This window comes from Cherax quadricarinatus, chromosome 50 (genome assembly GCF_038502225.1).
Source record: "Cherax quadricarinatus isolate ZL_2023a chromosome 50, ASM3850222v1, whole genome shotgun sequence".
Lineage (NCBI taxonomy): Eukaryota > Metazoa > Arthropoda > Malacostraca > Decapoda > Parastacidae > Cherax > Cherax quadricarinatus.
The window spans coordinates 26,494,568-26,513,436 of record NC_091341.1 but is presented as its reverse complement, the minus strand read 5'-3'; the positions used below and the strand labels follow the sequence as shown (position 1 = coordinate 26,513,436).

Genomic DNA, 18,869 nt, shown 5'->3' with positions numbered 1-18,869 from the left:
AATAGGCTGACAGAAAATTTTGTTGGGAATTCTGACACACTGATGTTGTCTCTTATACTTAAGTGAAGATAAGTATAATGTGAAGATGGTCAATACAATAAGTGTTATTACACTAATTATAAATTTAGGAAATTGTTGCATCTGCACCTTAATAGTTGTGTGAATTTAACGCCGTGTCATTTTGATCCTCTCATTAATTGCCTCCAGAATAAAGACGAGGAGAGCGAGACCGTAGCCACCGACCAGGACCACGAACATTCCCTGTAAGGAAAAGAAGTCACAGACGTAAAAAGTACAGCTATTTAAATTTTCTCTATGTAGTATAATAATAATAATAATAATAATAATAATAATAATAATAATATTATTATTATTATGGGTATTAGTAATAAAAGCAGTAATAGAAAAAAAAATACTCATTATATTTTTTCTTATATGGTCACGGAAATTAGTGATTTAATAAAATGTTGGTAGTTATCTACTCTTTATTCTATCACGATACAGTGTTCAGACTCTTTGTATATCTGAAGAGCATATCTGGATACGTGTGCATCGAGAAGTACAGTCCTTGCACACTTCGATATAATTCTCAGAATTACTTATTCACTGTTAACCCAAAATAAAGATTAAAGTTTTCTTGATTGACGGTAACATTCATGTGTATAGTCATTGATTTAATTAACTAAATGTTCTGGGTGAAGGTTTTATTCATCTGACCGAGGCCTTCCACTGGCTTACCAGTCCACCCTTTTAACAATTAGCATTATTATTTATCTGAAAGTAGCGCATCTTTCCCGCAGGCAGTTTAAGATCAAATGTATCATGCTGAATTTTTGCTTGTACGTACCGAATACACTAAAGGCAGTTACCATGTGGGCTTAATATTTACGTAGCTAAATATTTATATTCGTGAATTAGCGCTAAGTTCATGAAGGTCATATACTGTGTAATACGAAGGAAATCAGAGTTGATCCAACTGAAGTTTGCGAAGGGTAGGTCTGATTCCTTGAAAATAAAACAATGCCCCCACTAGTTTCAGTTAAACTTTTTTGTTTAAGAGTATTATAGCTAATATTAAACTGATTAAAAAGATTTTTTTTCACAGAATTCTTTTACTACTTTATGTTATATTACCCAAAGATTAGTAAGAGAAAGTGAAGTGTTGACAGTAGTCTTGGAAGAGGTGTGGGCACAGGAAGTCGAATTAGGAACAGTGGTTTTCATCCAGTGGTCGTACAGTCCAGACTCCGTCACGGACTTCATCCTGCCACACAAATCACATTACAGTTCGTAGCCAAACAACTAATCTAAAAGATAACCGCAGTAATAGTAATAACATTAAGAGTGATAAGGAGAATATCTTAAACTGTTGTGTAGTGACAGTGATTTTCATATGGGAGAAGGTTAATTACGTCAGGACAAGAGACCAACACGGGTCCTAAATCTTTCGACTCTCCATACTATTTGGGTAGAAAGCCTGCCATTTCTTAGCATGTAACACTTACAAGGTAAGATCGTATGTCACCGGATGGTCTATTTTTGCAAATTGTTTTAATAAAGGGGACGCTACATATGATTTGCGTCAGGAGAAATTTTGCTAACACTGTCTAATAGTAATATATATTGCAATGGGTAACAAATCAGAGATCAGGAGCAGGAATATGGTGAAAATAATACGAGGAAGCAACCAATCACAGCAAAAATAGCTATCAGGAAGCCATGTTCAGTGATAAGTAAAATACTCTTAAGAGAAATAGAGAAATCTTTATTAGTAATATCGTTCTTTATACAAAATTATCTATAAATTACATTTAAACAGCTAACTGTTAGCAATTTGATATTGATTTAGAATTATGTACCTACTGTAACCAGAACTGTACTAAGTACGAAGGCTGGTACTTTCCACTTACAACTAAATACATATTTAAAGTGAATACAAATATTTATATGTAAATATCTAATGAAAAAAATATATTTCAACAATAAGATTTATCGATAAATTAGACACGTGCAGCTCTTGGGTATCTTTATTGAGGAAACGTTTCATGGCGAAACGTTTCCTCAAAGATACCCAAGAGTTGCACACGTGTCTAATTTATCAACGTGTCTGTTCTCTGAACCATTGATCTACAATAAGATTTATCCATGACCAAAAAATCAAACTATGAAACACCAATGAAATCTTATGCAACTGAACTGAGAAAATATAATTACCTGTTGCTTAACACCAGCACCAGAGGACTGTTCTTGAGTCCTACCAAGGCAAACATCAGAGGAAAGTCCCTCTCTTTAGACAAGTAAAAATCGCAGCGTCCTGTTAATCCAGAAATCTTAAATTAATATATGCCTTCAGAATATTCATCGCTATATCATCAACCACCGATGCATTGTTATTTTTCTAAATTATAAAAAAGCTTTCAAACTTAGAGAAGTAAACAAATTATTTTTAATGTACAGGTCTTCAGAATATTTAATCAATTACACTATTTTTATTATCTGTGTGTGAGTTAGTGTGTGACTCTGCATGGGTGTCAATTTGACTGTGTGTGTGTGTGTGTGTGTGTGTGTGTGTGTGTGTGTGTGTGTGTGTGTGTGTGTGTGTGTGTGTGTGTGTGTGTGTGTGTGTACTTATCTATTTGTGGTTGCAGGGGTCTAATCACAGCTCTTGGCCCCGTGTGTGTTTTACAGAAAAAATATGTAACGAGTAGTAGGCAATGAGAGGTAGTAACCCATTAATAGGAAAATAAGAAAAGAAGTGGTCTGTGTACGTCCAACTGAGGTCCTCATCAGTATATACTACAATAGTCAGAGAAGACCCTATTTATATGGATGCCGAGAAGACTTATGACCTACGAGTGTCATCACTGGTTTGTAATAAGTTACCTAACCTGAACTCTGGCTAACTGGTTATGGGTTACTTCCAAAATAGAACAGAAAATTAGCGACAGCATCCATGTTAAGAAAAATGCACATTTCTCACCTAGAAATTTGTAACTACGTATTTTTTCTCTTTCATCTTAAAAGTATTTTATAAAATTATCATCTAATGTGAAAAGCAATACACTTACAGTAGTTTGCATGTTAATTGGGACAGTGATGAATTACATTTGGAAAATTAATGCTTATTTGAAAAGTATACGGCAATGACAATTGATTTAATATAAAAAATATGACTCCCTTTTGCTTTTATAAGCATTGCTATATGCTAATTTCAGAGTTTGGCAAGTTCTTGTTCGTGGTACCAGGTTCTAATAGCAGCAGTTAGTTTTCCATAGTTGAATAGTCCTATTTCGCGATCCTGCTTTCGGTTATTACCCTTATATTCTCAGTTGGGTTGAAGTCAGGAGTTTCCAGGTCAATTTAGAATGCTTAGCTTACTCTTTGAACAAACAATATTAAGCCGGAGACTGAGACATATTACTAGATAATCAAAAAATTTACTCCTGTCCCAATTAATTTGCACACTACTGTATGAACAGCAAGTTAAAAAGAACCTGTATTTGAGAAGTCTTGTGCGATTAAAACTTCCTCAGTGAGCTCCTCCATTATGAGGACATGATCGCCTCGCCTCACCAGTGTGTCAATACTCTCAGGGATCAAGGAATATTTCATATACACATTTCGCCCTTTCTTGTCCAAGTCCGCCACTGCTTTATAGATGCCGGATGTCGCACTCTTTAAATGTATTTATAAACCAAGCGTTTTTAAGTTGCATGCGCGATCCGGGAAAGGTATCCCTACTCCTTTATGCCCAGCCCCTAAGCACTCCTGAGGATATCTTCACATTACCACTCATTCGTCTAAGATTTTAATGTTTTAAACTAGATTGAATTCCTGCTCGGAGCTACAGCTCCTGGGCCACTTGGAGATTACTTGAACATCTTCATAATCCTGACCATTCATGAGGGTTATAAGTTTTAAAGGTAAATTAGGGCTGGGATCTTCAGAGATTGGGTATACCTCTCACGGATCAGTATTTCGTTTTCTAATCTTACGAGATGTAGCTAGATAATTCATTTATGTCTTCAGTTTTTTTCCATTGTATTTAAGAAAACTAGAGCTAATTAGTGGATAACAGCAAAGCAATAACTTGCTTTCAACGCCTGAACGTATGCTGTGTTTGTCTCCCAGATCAAAGCCACTGAGGGATCATTCACAGCATCCTGGAGAGACTGATAGGGCTGAAGGCTGTATCTCACAGACAAGAGAGACATAAGGTTACCAGAGTAGCACCGTGTTAACACCAGCGTCACCATCATCCAGGTTATCAGTAACATACGTTGCCACCAGCTGCCCTTCTCAACTAAGATATCTGCAAGATAGTGAACGACTAGTGACTAATTTGTTTAAAAAAATCGTGGATAAGATCTAAGAAAGAGCAAATTGTCCACAGTGCATGGGCCTGTAAATTATACTTAAGAATTAATATTTCCAAGGATCCCTCTTGATTGCTTCTCTTTCCAAAGGGCGCTGTATGACCCCTAGTAATTTAGTTCGTTCCATTTAATATAATACGAGCTAACTAGGAAATTTATCTTCTCCGGTTTACTTAAATATTTTAAAACAGTTTAGCTGTCTTAACATGACGGGGGAGAATATCTTTATATTCTAAAAGTGTTTACCAGGAGTTTACCTCTGTAGTCACAAAAATCTCTACTTCTGTACATAGAACAGTGAACCGAGTACACTATTTACTCTTCCTCGCTTCAAAGAACCGATTGTTTGTGTGACCTAATCTTGAATATGCGGCGTGGATGTCAACATAGAAACATTGATCCTATAATCTCTCCAACCGCTTGGATATCAAGACAAGAATATTTGCGATAGCTATACAAACAATACACATAACCCGGACATACAGATAAAGACTTTCAGAAAAGAAAATGGCCTTGTGAGAAAAAAAAGTATCACAATTTCCAATTATATTAAAATTATTATATTTTTGCACTATATGTGTCTTGGTTTTAATGATTACATTGACCTAGAGAGGTATACCTTGCTGCAGTAACACTCGTAAGTAGTCTAAAACACCGTAGGTCTTATTATCCTGTCTGATATGCAGGTAAGAGCAACATTTTGAGAGAAGGAACAGTATGCTGAGTAGCAGCAGCAACGCCGTCAGGGTGGCAGCCCACACTAGGGGTGCCAGGGGCAACACAAAGCCCCAGGGATCCACCTCAGACCGTCCCCGCCTGGCCATGATCCTGCCGTAATCAATCACTACTGGCCTTGTGTAGTCCACCACTTCGTAACGAACAGCGGTAACACCAAACGGGCCAAGACCAAAATCAACCTCCTGTGAAGGTGGGTTTCATTTAAGACAATGGGAAAAATTGACAAATGCAGTATAATGCGATCCATTATTGACTACGTTTGGGTCTTAATCAAGTCAAACAGATCGGATCTGTTTTTACGTAATAAAACCCACTGTGGCCGAAACGTAGTCCATAAAGGGTACATTTTTTTTTTCCATCGTGTCGGTATTTTACACAATTTATCTCCGTTAAGAAATAAAACTAGTTTTTAACAAAAGTAAAGCAATTATTTACTTTAGCTTTGGATGCAACTTTAATTTCTTCGAAAAATAATTTGCCATCTTTTTGTAACAAAGCAGCATAAATAATTTTTTAAATTGTCTTCAGTAGTTAAGAAGGCCCTTCAGTGGGCGCTTTGAGGGGCTCTTGGTGCAAGGAGCTGGAGTTTTAGCTCTTCTTCCTTAGACTAAAGTTGTTTACCTACTGTTCCCAAGCCGCTTTATTACTCCTTCGGATCTGTGCTTCCCCGTAAAGGAAATGTAATTATATATAATTGAGAGGTCTAGAAGGCAGGATTATTTGTAATCAGGCCCCGATTTACGTAATCTAATCAGGTGCTGCTCTAAGAAATTATAGACAGGCGGAACTTTAATAAAGTATGATATTGCTAAGCAATAAAGGAATAAAGTTAACTAATGGTGTCCGAGATATATTTTATCAATATCAACTTGCCCTAAGAAGAGTTACAAATTACAACTTGGTGATCTTGATGCCCATCTCTAAGCATCTCTACGTACTACGCTGGATCAGAAAAAATCAGCCTAATTCCAACAATTACATACCTTCCTGGCGACCATTCCCACCATGCCATTCCAAGTCCCGTCTTGCATCTTAGCTCCCCAACCTCCGTCAGGAGGACGCATTATCTTGTACCTAAATAGAAACATTAAATTTTTTTATAACACAAATTCCCTTTGTATATTTAAGCCAACATCTTAATGCTTCATTTTCTGGGTCACATTTGATAAAACAAGTTAATATCTTATAGGAAGCATTTACCTTTAATAGAAATAGATATTACACACAAATAAGGTATATGATACACAATATAAATTTAAAAACTTTGCTAACGAGAAATTTATGCTGTGGGAAAATATTTCGAGGAGGTTAATCAGAGGTCCTGAGAATGTTACTTCTGTACCCTGAAGTGTCTCGTGGCCGAGTAAATTAACATGAGGCTCATACTGCTCTGCCGCCACCACTAGTGATGTCTTCTGAAGGAACCTGCAACGTAAAAGGAGGAAATACTGCGGGACACTGCTGAAACTATCACTACCAGAGGTGCTAGCGCAACCAAATCACTCCACTACAGAAGATATTAGCTCAACCAATAAAAGTTTCTGAATTCAATGTTGTATTACATATTGGTCTTGGGCACTGTCATTTTGAGATGTGTAAATAAGCCAAACAAAATTTGCTTTATAAAAATATTTGATAAATTAGACATGTGCAACTCTTGGGTATCTTTATTGAGGAAACGTTTCGCCACACAGTGGCTTCATCAGTCCATACAAAGGAGAATCTTGAACAGGAGGAGAATGATGTAATCAGTCCCTCAACCTTGAGTCGATGTGGTCAGTCCATCAATCTATTTAAGATTGATGGACTGACCACATCGACTCAAGGTTGAGGGACTGATTTCCTCATTCTCCTCCTGTTCAAGATTCTCCTTTGTATGGACTGATGAAGCCACTGTGGCGAAACGTTTCCTCAATAAAGATACCCAAGAGTTGCACATGTCTAATTTATCAACATGTCGGTTCTCTGAACCATTCATCTACATAAAAATATTTTTTTCAGTTTGTGCCTCTACGCGGCGATTGTGGGAATAAAAAAAAACGAAAATTTAGGTATTGAGTATAAGTTTGCAAGACATTTTACCGCAAAATTACTTTTGTTAAAATGAGGTATGAAGACAATCTTTCAACCTTTCAAATGTTGATCTTATTAAGAGAAACATACAACATCTTTCGACACTCACTTGAAGAACTTGTCAGGGAAGAGAGGAAGGTGGGTTGTAAGTACGAGGCCTCGTTTGGGCGTCCAGTAGGCAATCTGTAATGCCTTGGTATCTCTGGGTGTATATGGAAGGTGTATATACATATTGCACCTGTAGCAAGGAAAATATACAATATAACTATATAGCTATGCTTTATGTAATCCTTATATACGGATCTAGTAACTTGTCAAACATTGTCAGCTTATCCTGGATAAATTGGCACTATATTTAAAGAGTATTTTGATATTTTTGGTTTTCAATATGGTATGAAGAAACTGGAAAAAATGCATCAGTCAAAAATGTAAACTAAATGTTTTCTGGAAAACAGTTACTGTAAATATCCGGCGATGTCGTTCACGAGAAGCAGTATGGAATTTGTCTGCGAGAAAATCTCGTGTAGTTGCTGTAGCTGCTGGAGGGAGAGGCGGGTGACAGCGAGGAGCCTATTCGACCACACCAGAAGACGACCTTCGAGGGAGCACTCAGCGAAGGCAGAGAGGAAATCTATGTCATCACTCACTACCAAAATCTTCATACACCACGACATCTGCCGTAGCTGTGGATGTTAACATGACAGAGGTTATTTGACCTACCCACCTTAGTAGAACTGAGAGTTACCCACCTCAGTGCTAATGCGAGTGAATCTTACCTAAGCGGTAATGTGAGCATGACATACCCTATATTTGCAGTAAAGTGAGCAACTTACTCTCCTTAATAGTAATATGAGCGAGATACTCTTTCTCAAGACTGACGAGAAAGAGAAGTACTCATCTCAGAAGTAATGGAAAAGTGACATACCCACCGAGCCTGGTCGACCACCTCGCAGAGTTTCACTCGTGTTACATTGAAGTCTTGGCCAGTCCCTGCCACCTCGAACACAACTATATCCTCCGAGGTCTTCAAGTTACCAAACATCTAAAAAATAGCGGTAAAACCAAATGCAAAATAAAACCATAATGTTCTGCTTAATGGTTTTGTATGTGAAATTAAATATGCTAAAACTGAAATTAAAAAAAAATTCATTATATATCAAGAGCTCACCTTAAAAACAGCACGAGACGAGGTTTTGCCGTCAACAAAGAGAATGAGTGAGCAGAGTGCAGCAGTATCTGTTGTCAGCACAGCATTCACTGCCTCGCTTCCTGTTAAGGTATCTCTTTTACCTGCTTTGGAATGAAGTGTTCCTGTTTCAAAGTAAAAATTTAGGATAAATTTATCGTTTTGAATATAAATGTATAAAAACAAATTACATTATATTTTCAACAAAACTTACCGGAAAACTGCAAAAGGTAAATATTGAGCAATTATTACATTGATTATTAAGAATTTTTTATTAGCTCGTGAAACTAGTATAAAAACAGAACATAAATTGAAGTTATGTTAACTAACTCTAGTGAAGAATTTTTTGTTAGAAAGCATTTAGAAAGCTGAGAAATTAGATTTTTTTTTCAGTCCAAACACACATATATATATATATATATATATATATATATATATATATATATATATATATATATATATATATATATATATATATATATATATATATATATATATATATATATATATATATATATTATATATAAAACTGGCAAAAACTTAAGAAATCAGGAATAACAATGAAGATACACATGTGTGCAAAAGACTAAGCAGATTGTCGAGTGAATGAGGTTAGCAGTGTTAGCAGGGACAAAGTAGGCCACTAACACCTCCAATGTTAGAATCTTTGTTCTAAAACTGTTAGTTCTAAGTCTCTCCTGCAAGGTCATGATACAGCGGTTTAGACAAACCATTGTGCAAGTGTTAGTCTGCTTACGATAACGAGGCAAGTTTGTTGAAGCCATGAGCACAGCGGTGGACAGGAACACTATGAACGACCTGATATCCACCATCTCTGCCAACCACAACCTGTACTGTGTTAAAGAAATAGTTATGACTAATTTCAAATACTGTCTGGTTGTCTAACAGTAACATATTTACAAAACAATCCACTCAAGTTGCTCAACTTGTTGAAATTCATCGTAAGAAGTATTCTACTGCATGGAAATCAATAGCAGTTTTTTAAATTATAAATGAAAACTAACAGCCCTAAACCCATGCCAACATTGCCAAATATATCACTACTTTATTCTTTGCACTGATTGAATAACTTATAGTTTAACTTTCCATCTGTCATTTTCTGAACACGGAAGAGCTTCATCCATCTTTCCCAGAGTTATTATTTTTTGTATTGCATGAGAGTATGACTTTAGGGGGAGGAATTTACGAGGTGGTTAAATTTATCAACAACCTTGTCCTCTTCAATAGTTGTTAAACTTTTCCCTGTCCTGCACTGATAATTTTAGCATCGACCATAACTTTACCACAACCGTCCTCAGCTCAAATATCAGTGGTACGGTGGCTAAGATTAGTAATTTCTGACGTAGCTCAAAATGAATAATGACCCGCCACTGGAGTCTTCACAATCCTCGCCATTCAAAAGTAAAAATTATTAAATAGATAAGATTCTTACGTTTTAAGTTTAACAAGAGGTTATACAAACTCATCCACAATAATTATTTGTTTAATTACGAGAAGTTATAAGAGATAATCATGAAATGTACGATAAGTTGATGCCCTTAACATTTCCCAGACGCTGTATGACTTGTGTGGTTTGGGAGTTTTTCCAGCTTCTTGTAGCAAACAATTTAGTTCTCTCCAGAAATATAACTGCAGCCAATATACTGGAACAAAATTCTTGTTTCTTTAAAAGAAAACTTTCAGAAAATACAAAATTTCCGAGGAATACAAGTTTGTCTAAGATTAGAGTTTCCTTAAAAGTGAATTATTTGTCCTGTGATACTTTGCTACTCATTTTCCTAAACTGTCTAATTTATGTAAAAATTAGTGTTTTCATGCTAGCCAAGGTTGTGTGTTCCAAAGGGTGATAATTTTAAGGATTAAAGAAACTTTGACTAGTAGTGCGAAGGTTACATGAAGCCTTAGTGACCCTCGTGGCTTTAAATTCAATAAACCAAACTAATTAACACTAACCTATTACTATCAACACTTAACTCTCCCTCGCCCCTATAATCCATAGTACAAACTATCCCACTAGTGTTATCGACATTCACACTCCATATTTTTAAAGCTTCCGTGATGACAAAAGTATGATTTGGTAAACAGAATTTGTCTTTCATACAGAGTATTGTAAGCAAAACAAATCATAAAATTATTAATGTATTATAGCAGCCGTCGAGTCAAAACTCAGATTGTTGCGTTGTGAGAAATTTGCCACATGATTCGCTTACAAGTGTTAGCACTTTAATTATACAGATGCGCACGCATTTTACTACAAAGCTCTCAAGCGCGTGCGTACCCGCACTTAACTCGAGTACAAGCAGACACCACGGACACAAATATTAAAATATTAAAATAAATGCTATGTAGTTTATTTTTCTACAAGAGTATTGCACACTTCAGTTACATATTTGCACGTTTCCCCGTAAACTTTCATAACAAAAATAGTCATTGTTTATGGTACATAGGCTCTCTCCAAAAAAACTTTTCACACTCTTCAAAGATGAATTTTTTTCCTGGGGATTTACATGTATCTGTAAACGGGATAAGCGTCATAGTAATTAAATTCATTGCCATGTAATGCTGGCCAACAATGTTTGCTTCTCTTCTGAAAACATCGCAGTTCTGCAGTTGGTCGGTGATGCAGCAAGTAGACAACATGGTCTGAAGGGTAAAACTTCAATGATTCGTTTGATATGATGTATTTTCCACTTCTATTCGCAAGGCGGGGAGGTCTTCCACTTCGAGGTCGGGTATTGATGTTACCCTCATATTTCCAGCGTCGTATCCACCTGCAGACGGTGTTGATACTAGTGCCACTCTCCTGGGCGATGTGTGTGGCAGACAAGCCATAGTGCCACATCCACACAATCCATGCTCGCTCTGACAATGTTGTGGGTCGGAACTTAGGCCGTCGCTCCATAGTTCTGTGTGGAGATCAAACAACGATATTCACTTCCCTTGTCCCACCTCAGATGTAATTATGTGGATTGCTCGATGCCGTAATTAATAACGCGAATACCTGCTAAACATTTAAAAGACACTAGTGAGATAGAACAAATATCACGATTAAAAATTTATCTTTACAACTAGAGGGTCATTGCGGTTACGGGTCACCTGTACACCCCTTGTCAAGAATAATTTGATCCTTACTAATCCCATCTGTACTTTAAACCGAGTGTTAATGTCATGAGTTGTGCACCTTTAAGTATATACACACTTCTATCAAAGTATTTACATAGAAATTGTTATAGTCCTCAAGATGCTCTTTTAATTAATTTGTTAGTTCTCCGGATATGTTTTATATCTCAAGACAACAAATGGTAATTCATTGCATGAATCATAATACTCTGGAAAATTAAAATTACCTTCCTATAATAAATTAACTGCAAAACTGGTTAGATTTTCATAATTATCAAAATTCTGGGACAAAACAAAAATGAAACTTAGAAAGTTAGTGTTGTCAAGCCCCCTCCAGTTAGTAAAGCAGGTATAATATGGATAATTACTGTAACTGCTTTTTTGTGTGGCAGAAACCTGCAAATACAATAGGCATGTTTGATCGCTTTTGATCTTAGATCCGAGTTAGTGAAATAAAAATTGTGGATTAATTTAGAAAAACAGGAAATCTACTGGAAGCGCAAATTATTATTATTATTATTATTATTATAATAACAAAGAAGCGCTAAGCCACAAGGGCTATACAACGCTGCAGGGTAGGGAAGGAAGCAAGGGTATTGGGTGGTAGAAGAGGGGAGGGATGATCAGTAGATCACAGAAAACAGCGGGGGCAGGGGATAGTTCGGGGGTAGAGGGCAGCAAGAGATTGAGGTAGAAAGGGCTGAAGGTATCAGAGTTTGTGAAGTCAGTCAGTTGTCAAAAAATCAACGAGAGAGTCCGGATGAAAGGTGGGTCCATCAGCGAGAAGGGAAGGTAAAGAGAGAGCAGCTGAGCGAAGACGACGTTGGAGGTATATTCTGCGTGCTCGTTGATAAAGTGGGCAGTCCAACAATGTGGCTGACCGATAATGGAAACTGACAATTCTCACAGAGAGGAGCAGGGCGCCTCTCCATGAGATAACCATGAGTAAGACGAGTATGGCCAATGCGAAGACGAGAGAGTAGTCTCCCAACCTCGACACTGGTGACAAGAAGACGGCCAGTAACCTATACTCGGTTTAATAGATTGAAGTTTGTTACCGAGCAGAGTAGACCAACGTTGCCAACGGGTGTGAAGGTGGGTAGCTATTGCAGCAAAATAGTCCGTAAATGGAACACCTCTATATGAAACTGGTAGGTCATGTACTCCTGACCGCGCAGCAGTGTCTGCCTGTTCATTGCCCTGTACGTCAACATGACCAGGGACCCAAAAAAGACTATCTTTATGCTTGGAAGAGATGCGGTGTAGCCAAAGTTGGATACGGAGGACTAAGGGGTGAGGTGTATCAAATTTCTGTATAGCCTGTAAAGCACTAAGGGAGTCTGAGACAACCACAAATGATGACATAGGCATAGATGCAATACGGATAAGTGCTGCAAGAATGGCATAAAATTCAGCAGTAAAGATACTAGCCGAAGACAGTAAATGCCCTCGTACGACGCTGTTCGGAAACACTGCTGCGAATCCTACGCCGTCAGAAGACTTAGAGCCATCTGTGTATATCGCAATGGCACGAGAATGAGAGTGGAAGTGGTCAAGAAAAAAAGAGCGGGAAGCTACCGTAGATAAGTTGGGCTTTCGAGCAAGGGAGTGAGAAAGAACAGACTCGAACAGCTGGAACTTCCCAAGGGGGTAGGGAAAAGTGAGATGCTACATGAACATAGGTGGTAATTGAAGAGAAGACAAGAGCGAATGTAGGCAAAGGGAGAAGGGACGGAGCAAACAGGGGCGGCGAACAAATAAAGAATGTCTACTAATATCGGTGACCATTCTATAAATGGAACCTTCGCTTCTGCATAGAGGCTCTCAACAGGGGAAGAGCGAAAAGCACCAAGGCATAAACGTAATCCTTGGTGATGAATGGGGTTAAGGCTAGAGAGAGTAGCAGGAGAGGCCGCTGAATAGATCTGGTCACCATAATCAAGTTTCGATAAAATGAGGGTGGAATGTAGGCGAAGGAGAGTTCGACGATCAGTTCCCCATGAAAAATGAGCAAGGTTCAGCCGGCTGTGCCAAGTTGCCTTCGGAGAGGTAATGTGAGGTTTCCAGGATAACCTACGGTCAAAGAAGAGGCCTAGAAACCTGACTATCACGTTCAGGGATACGGGAGCCATCGAGATACAAAGGATGATCGGAGATGACAGAGCGTCTAGTGAAAGTAATTTGGAGAGTTTTGGTACTGGAAAATTTAAACCCATGTGTGGTGGCCCAATCGGAAACACGGTCGACCGCATGTTGGAGAAAAACTGGAATGAGGTGACAGTCAGCGCCTGCACATGCAATAGCGAAGTCATCAACAGAGTGATGACCAAATATTGGATGGAAGACTAGAGGCCAAATCATTTACAGCAAGGAGAAAGTGTTGTGTTCAGAACACATCCCTGGGGGACACCTTCAGCTTTGATAAAGTCCGGGGAGAGCACATTATTAACCCGAACACGGAAATGCCTGTCAGTTAAAAAGTTCTAAAGGAAGGATGGTAGATTGCCTCGAAGGCCTTAGGAATGGGCTTGGGCCAAAATATTATACCTCCAAGTTGTGTCATATGCCTTCTCAAGGTCAAAAAATATGGCAATAACAGTGGTTATTCGCAAAGGCATTACGAACATACGTATCCAAGCATATAAGGGGTCTATGGTAGAACGGCCCTTACGAAAGCCATATTGACGAGTGGAGAGAGTTTTGCGTGTCTAAATACCACACTAAACGTCTATTTACCAGACGTTCCATCACTTTGCAAACTGCACTGGTAAGAGCAATGGGATGATAGTGGGAGGCTTCATGTCCCGTAGTACTCGGTTTGCGGAAAGGAAGAACAATGGCAGATTTCCACAGCTGTGGAAGAACTCCCTGTGACCAAATAAGAGTGAAAAGGCGTAATAGGACTGCAAGGGCCGACTGATGTAAATGTTGTAGCATACGAATATGAATGTCGTCGGGCCCAGCTGCCGATGATCGGCAAGCTGAGAGTGTTGCCTCCAGTTCCTGAAGTGCAAAAGGCACATTATACTGTTCTCAGAGAAGAAAAGTCCAAGGGTGCTAACTCTCTGGCAGACTTTGAGGAAAGAAACGAGGGGCATAGATGGAGCCCCTGAGAAATACGGACCAGATGATTGCCAATTTCATTGGCAACATCTAGTGGGTTTGCTATATCAACACCGGCAACCCGCAGAACAGGAGCCGGGTCAGGAGAATATTTACCACTCGGTTTCCGTACTTTTTTCCAGACTGCACTCAGAGGAAGCAGAGGTGATGGTGGAGACAATCTCGCCAGCGTTTAGCGTCACGGATGACACGGCGAGCGATCGCACGCTTCTTTTTAAAATCAAGAAGTAGCCGTGGTTCTATTGTACCGGTACCTGCCCCATGCAGCGCGTTTCAAACATACTGCACGAGCACAAGGAGGAGACCACCAAGGCACGCATTTCTGAGAATGCCTGCCCGAAGTCTGGGGTATAGAATGAGAAGCTGCGTTTAAAACTGAGGACGAGAAGAGGTGTAAAACCTCATCAATGAAGGACGAAGAAGGAACCTCACTAAAAACAGTTAGTTGTGAGTGAAGGTTCAAATTTGCCTGATCAAATTGACAGCGTGGGTTACGAAGAGGTGGTGAATATGAAGGGGAAGTAAGAATGATTGGGAAATGATCGCTGTCATGTAAATCCGGGAGAACAGACCAGATGAAGTCTAATGTGGCGGAGGAAGAGCAGACTGAGATCGATGCAAGAGAGTACGAGTCCGAGAATTAAAATGGGTGTGAGTACCTGTATTTAAAACATGGAGGGGGTGGGTAGCAAGAAAAGCCTCTAACTGAATGCCACGGGAATCACTGAGACCCAGAGGAAATGATGGGCATTAAAATCGCCAAGTAACGTAAGTGGTGGCGGTAATGACGAAACAAGAAAGGCAATATCTGGGATAGATAATGCCCAAGAAGGAGAGAGATACAAAGAACAGTGTATACCACCTATGCAAGTGGATACGGGCTGCTGTGTAATGCAGCGAAGTAGGAACAAATAGCTGATGGTACGGAATATCAGTGCATAGAAGGGCACTTTCATTAAAGGTCTCATCAGGAAAAGGATCTGAAGAATACAATAAATTATAGCCTGAGATAGGATAGATAACGGCAGAGTGTAATTTTGGTTCCTGTAAGCAAACACCGACAGGGCAAAACTGGGAGAGCAACATCTGAAGCTCACCCCGATTACCCCTGAGGCCGCGAATATTCCACTGTAAATAGGCCATGATTGGCAACGATAAAGATACCCGAAATCCGCAGGTAAGGGTACCTATGGAGACTAGAGGGGTTAGAAAAGTGTACATGCGGTGGCAAAGGAAAACGTTCAAGTAGCGAAGGAACGGTGCATTGTGAAGAAAGGAGTTGCGCAGATGGAGAAGAGGAAAGAAGGAACAGAGGGTGGATCAGTGTCCATTGATGGTTTGGTCTCTGCAATATATTCAGAGATTGCTTCAAGTGTTTCGGAGTTCAGAGACGTCGTATGGGAGACAACATTGGAGATGGAAGGAGGAGTTTGAGTAAAGATCGGAGCTGTAATGGACTGTACCAAGGTAGGGGGGGGGAAAAGGGTGGAGGGAACTGGAGAAGTGTGGGAGGGGACAGAAGAGGCAGAAACCTGGGAGGTGGCAGAAGAGGAAGAAACTTGGGAGGGGACAGGGGAGGAAGGCACAGTACGAGGAGAAGGATGAACCTCCACACTTGTAACAGAGCCAGTGAAAGGGGAAGACTCAGGTACAGAGACCGGGAAGGTAAAATGTGGAGGTGGATGAAGGGAAGGAGGGGTTAAAGGAGATTTTTTGGGCCTCTGAGAAGTAGAGGGACGATTGGGAGGTGTCGTCGTACGAGGTCTTGTCGATACCGGGGTTTGTGAGGGAGGACACGAAGAAGTGAGGACAGACTGAGGAGTTGAAGTAGGGACGTCTGAGCCCAGGACAGCAAAAGAATTAGATACAGGAGTGATTATGAGACTGGCAACCGCAGAGGCTGCAGAAGATGTGACCCCAGACGTGGGGGGACGCTTTGAAACCACGAGAATAAGAAACACGGGGCAGTCTCCCTTGGAGGCGGAGATGAGAAACAGCCATAGCATAAGGGACACCTTCTGCCTCTTTGAGGCAACGAATTTTCCGCTCATTTAAGTAGACTTGGCAACGGCGAGAGTACGAAGGGTGAGCCTCATGACAATTAAGGCAAGAGGGAGTTCGACTGCAAGGCGTATTAGAATGGTCATCGGCACCAAAGACTGGGCATTCGGCTATAGATCTGCAATATTTTGCTGGGTGGCCAAATCGCCAGCAATTCCTACACTGTTGCGGTGTAGGGATCACCTTCCGAACTTGTAACCGATGTCCTGCTACATAAACAGAGGATGGGAGTTCACGGCTGTCAAAAGTTAAACGAGCCACATTGCAAGGGTATCGTCTTCGCCCGCGGGCAGGAGAGATCTTGGAGTTCCAGCTGTTCGAGAATGTCAGTGCCACATACCTGGAAATTCTGTTGGACTATGGTATGGGGCAGAATAACAGTACCACTACAAGAATTGAGGGAATGATGCTTTTCGATAGTGATAGGAATAGTATCGTTATGTGAAAGAGAAAGATCATGAGCTTGGGTAGAATTCTGGACTGTGATGATGCGTGTACCACTCTTAAGAGCATGAAAGGAAATATCTCTACCAACGTGGCGTAGGAGCACTTTGCCAATACTATGGTCGGAAAGATAGGCAGTAGAAGAAGTCGGTCTTAATGTAAAGAATTTAGTCCATTGTGTGTTCTGAAACTGAGTGTGGAGAAGGAGTGCATGACGTGTCGGTCTTTTCCGAGTAGAAAGGGAAGGTAACGAATTAACATCATTAGGAGATTGTCGTTGACGTTTAGAAGTGGGACCTGAGTCGGTCCGACGTGGGACGGGCCGGCGATTCGAAAATCGCCGCACAGTAGAGGGAGAAGCCGGAAGCATCGTCAAAGGGGAGCGGAGGTCAGACAAATCGAAGGAGTCAGTGGAAGCCCCGGTACCTGAAGCGGGTGAGGAAACAGCACCAGCAAGAGGTACAGGGGCCTTAGGAATGTCCGAAGAGTGGCCAAAAGACAAGGCGAGGTCAGAACGGGGTGCGGTAACAATAAGGGGCCCGGGGGTAGCGGGGTCATGGATCGGGTACTCCATGGTTAGGTTACTTCTTTCTTTTTGTTTTTAAGAAAAAAAAAATTAAAAATAAAAAAAAATAAAAAGGGGGGACAGGGGAGGGATAGTTCCTAGAAGGAATGAAAGGGCCAGAAATCTCCCTCCGTGCCCAAGAGGACCTCAGCACCGCAAGTAGCGCAGATGCAGCATGGAACCCGTGCCATACCCTACCCATCATGCCAGTAAACCAGCAATCCGGGATAGCAACCTCACATCTGCCGAGCTACCTCGGTGGACAAAAGGGCGGCCGGATATCCGCCACAAAGCATACCTCCTTCGGCCACCACCCCCGGAATCCGAAAGGTGGCTTCCAGAGATACACCGGTCGCCCGAAAGACACCCAAAGCCATCCTCCGGGATACCGGAGAGGGATCGGGACATCCCCAGGCAATCCAGATTCCACGGCAAACTACGCCACCGCCAAGAACCTCAACGGAATGGGATGGACCCCGGTACCCTTTCCCCTACCTAGGAACTAGCGTGCCTGTGGGAAAAAATCCCAAAGGCCAAAAAGGAAGGGCAAAAGGGAAGGGTGGGGAGGAGGAAAGGAAAAAGGGGAGGATGGGAGAGGGAAGGGGGGATTGGGGAGTAATTAGGTTCGGTCTGAGGAAGGAGACCGACAAGTCTAATTCCTCAGACGAAGAGCCTCTTCACCACGCCAAGGAGCCCCCCTTGAAGAGGCGCAAATTATTAATTACTAATATTATCAAAGCTAAGCGTTAATTAAACTACAGTGAAAGTGTAAAGAAAAATAATATTTAGATTCGGGTAATAAAGTCAGCACTTAGTGGAAGTACTTATTAAATTATTAAATTAAATTATTAAATTAAATTATTAAATTATTATGCGCTAAACCCAAAAGGGTTGTGTATTGTATACAAATTCCCTCTCGGGCCAGCTTATGAGGTCATGTGATGTAACGATACTGGGGTCATATGATATAACAACGATACCGGATAATTGTCGTTAACATTATTTTTCTATCGTTTATTTTTACGTTACTGTGAAAATATGCACAGGAAATCCCATCCATAACACTGGTAACAATATCAATGATCTTCATCAGTAACACATTCAGAAATGTCTATCGAGAACCAAATACAACTGAACACTAAAGTTATAGAGGATTATTAAG

The 18,869-nt window shown here is 40.3% G+C and overlaps 1 protein-coding gene across 1 annotated transcript in view; it reads right to left on the bottom strand.

Annotated features, from left to right (window-relative positions):
* The window catches only part of LOC128695288 (glutamate receptor U1-like), a 19,162-nt gene continuing 293 nt past the window's right edge, over positions 1-18,869 (bottom strand). The window contains exons 2-14 of the mRNA XM_070095359.1: positions 9,131-9,227; positions 8,356-8,498; positions 8,113-8,229; positions 7,647-7,870; positions 7,297-7,425; positions 6,387-6,539; positions 6,098-6,188; positions 4,996-5,296; positions 4,095-4,312; positions 3,495-3,675; positions 2,215-2,314; positions 1,135-1,264; positions 1-261 (exon numbers count right to left, since the gene is read on the bottom strand). Coding sequence (XP_069951460.1) covers positions 166-261; positions 1,135-1,264; positions 2,215-2,314; positions 3,495-3,675; positions 4,095-4,312; positions 4,996-5,296; positions 6,098-6,188; positions 6,387-6,539; positions 7,297-7,425; positions 7,647-7,870; positions 8,113-8,229; positions 8,356-8,498; positions 9,131-9,227 — 1,980 coding nt within the window. The 3' untranslated portion in view covers positions 1-165. The remainder of the gene's footprint in view (positions 262-1,134; positions 1,265-2,214; positions 2,315-3,494; positions 3,676-4,094; positions 4,313-4,995; positions 5,297-6,097; positions 6,189-6,386; positions 6,540-7,296; positions 7,426-7,646; positions 7,871-8,112; positions 8,230-8,355; positions 8,499-9,130; positions 9,228-18,869) is intronic.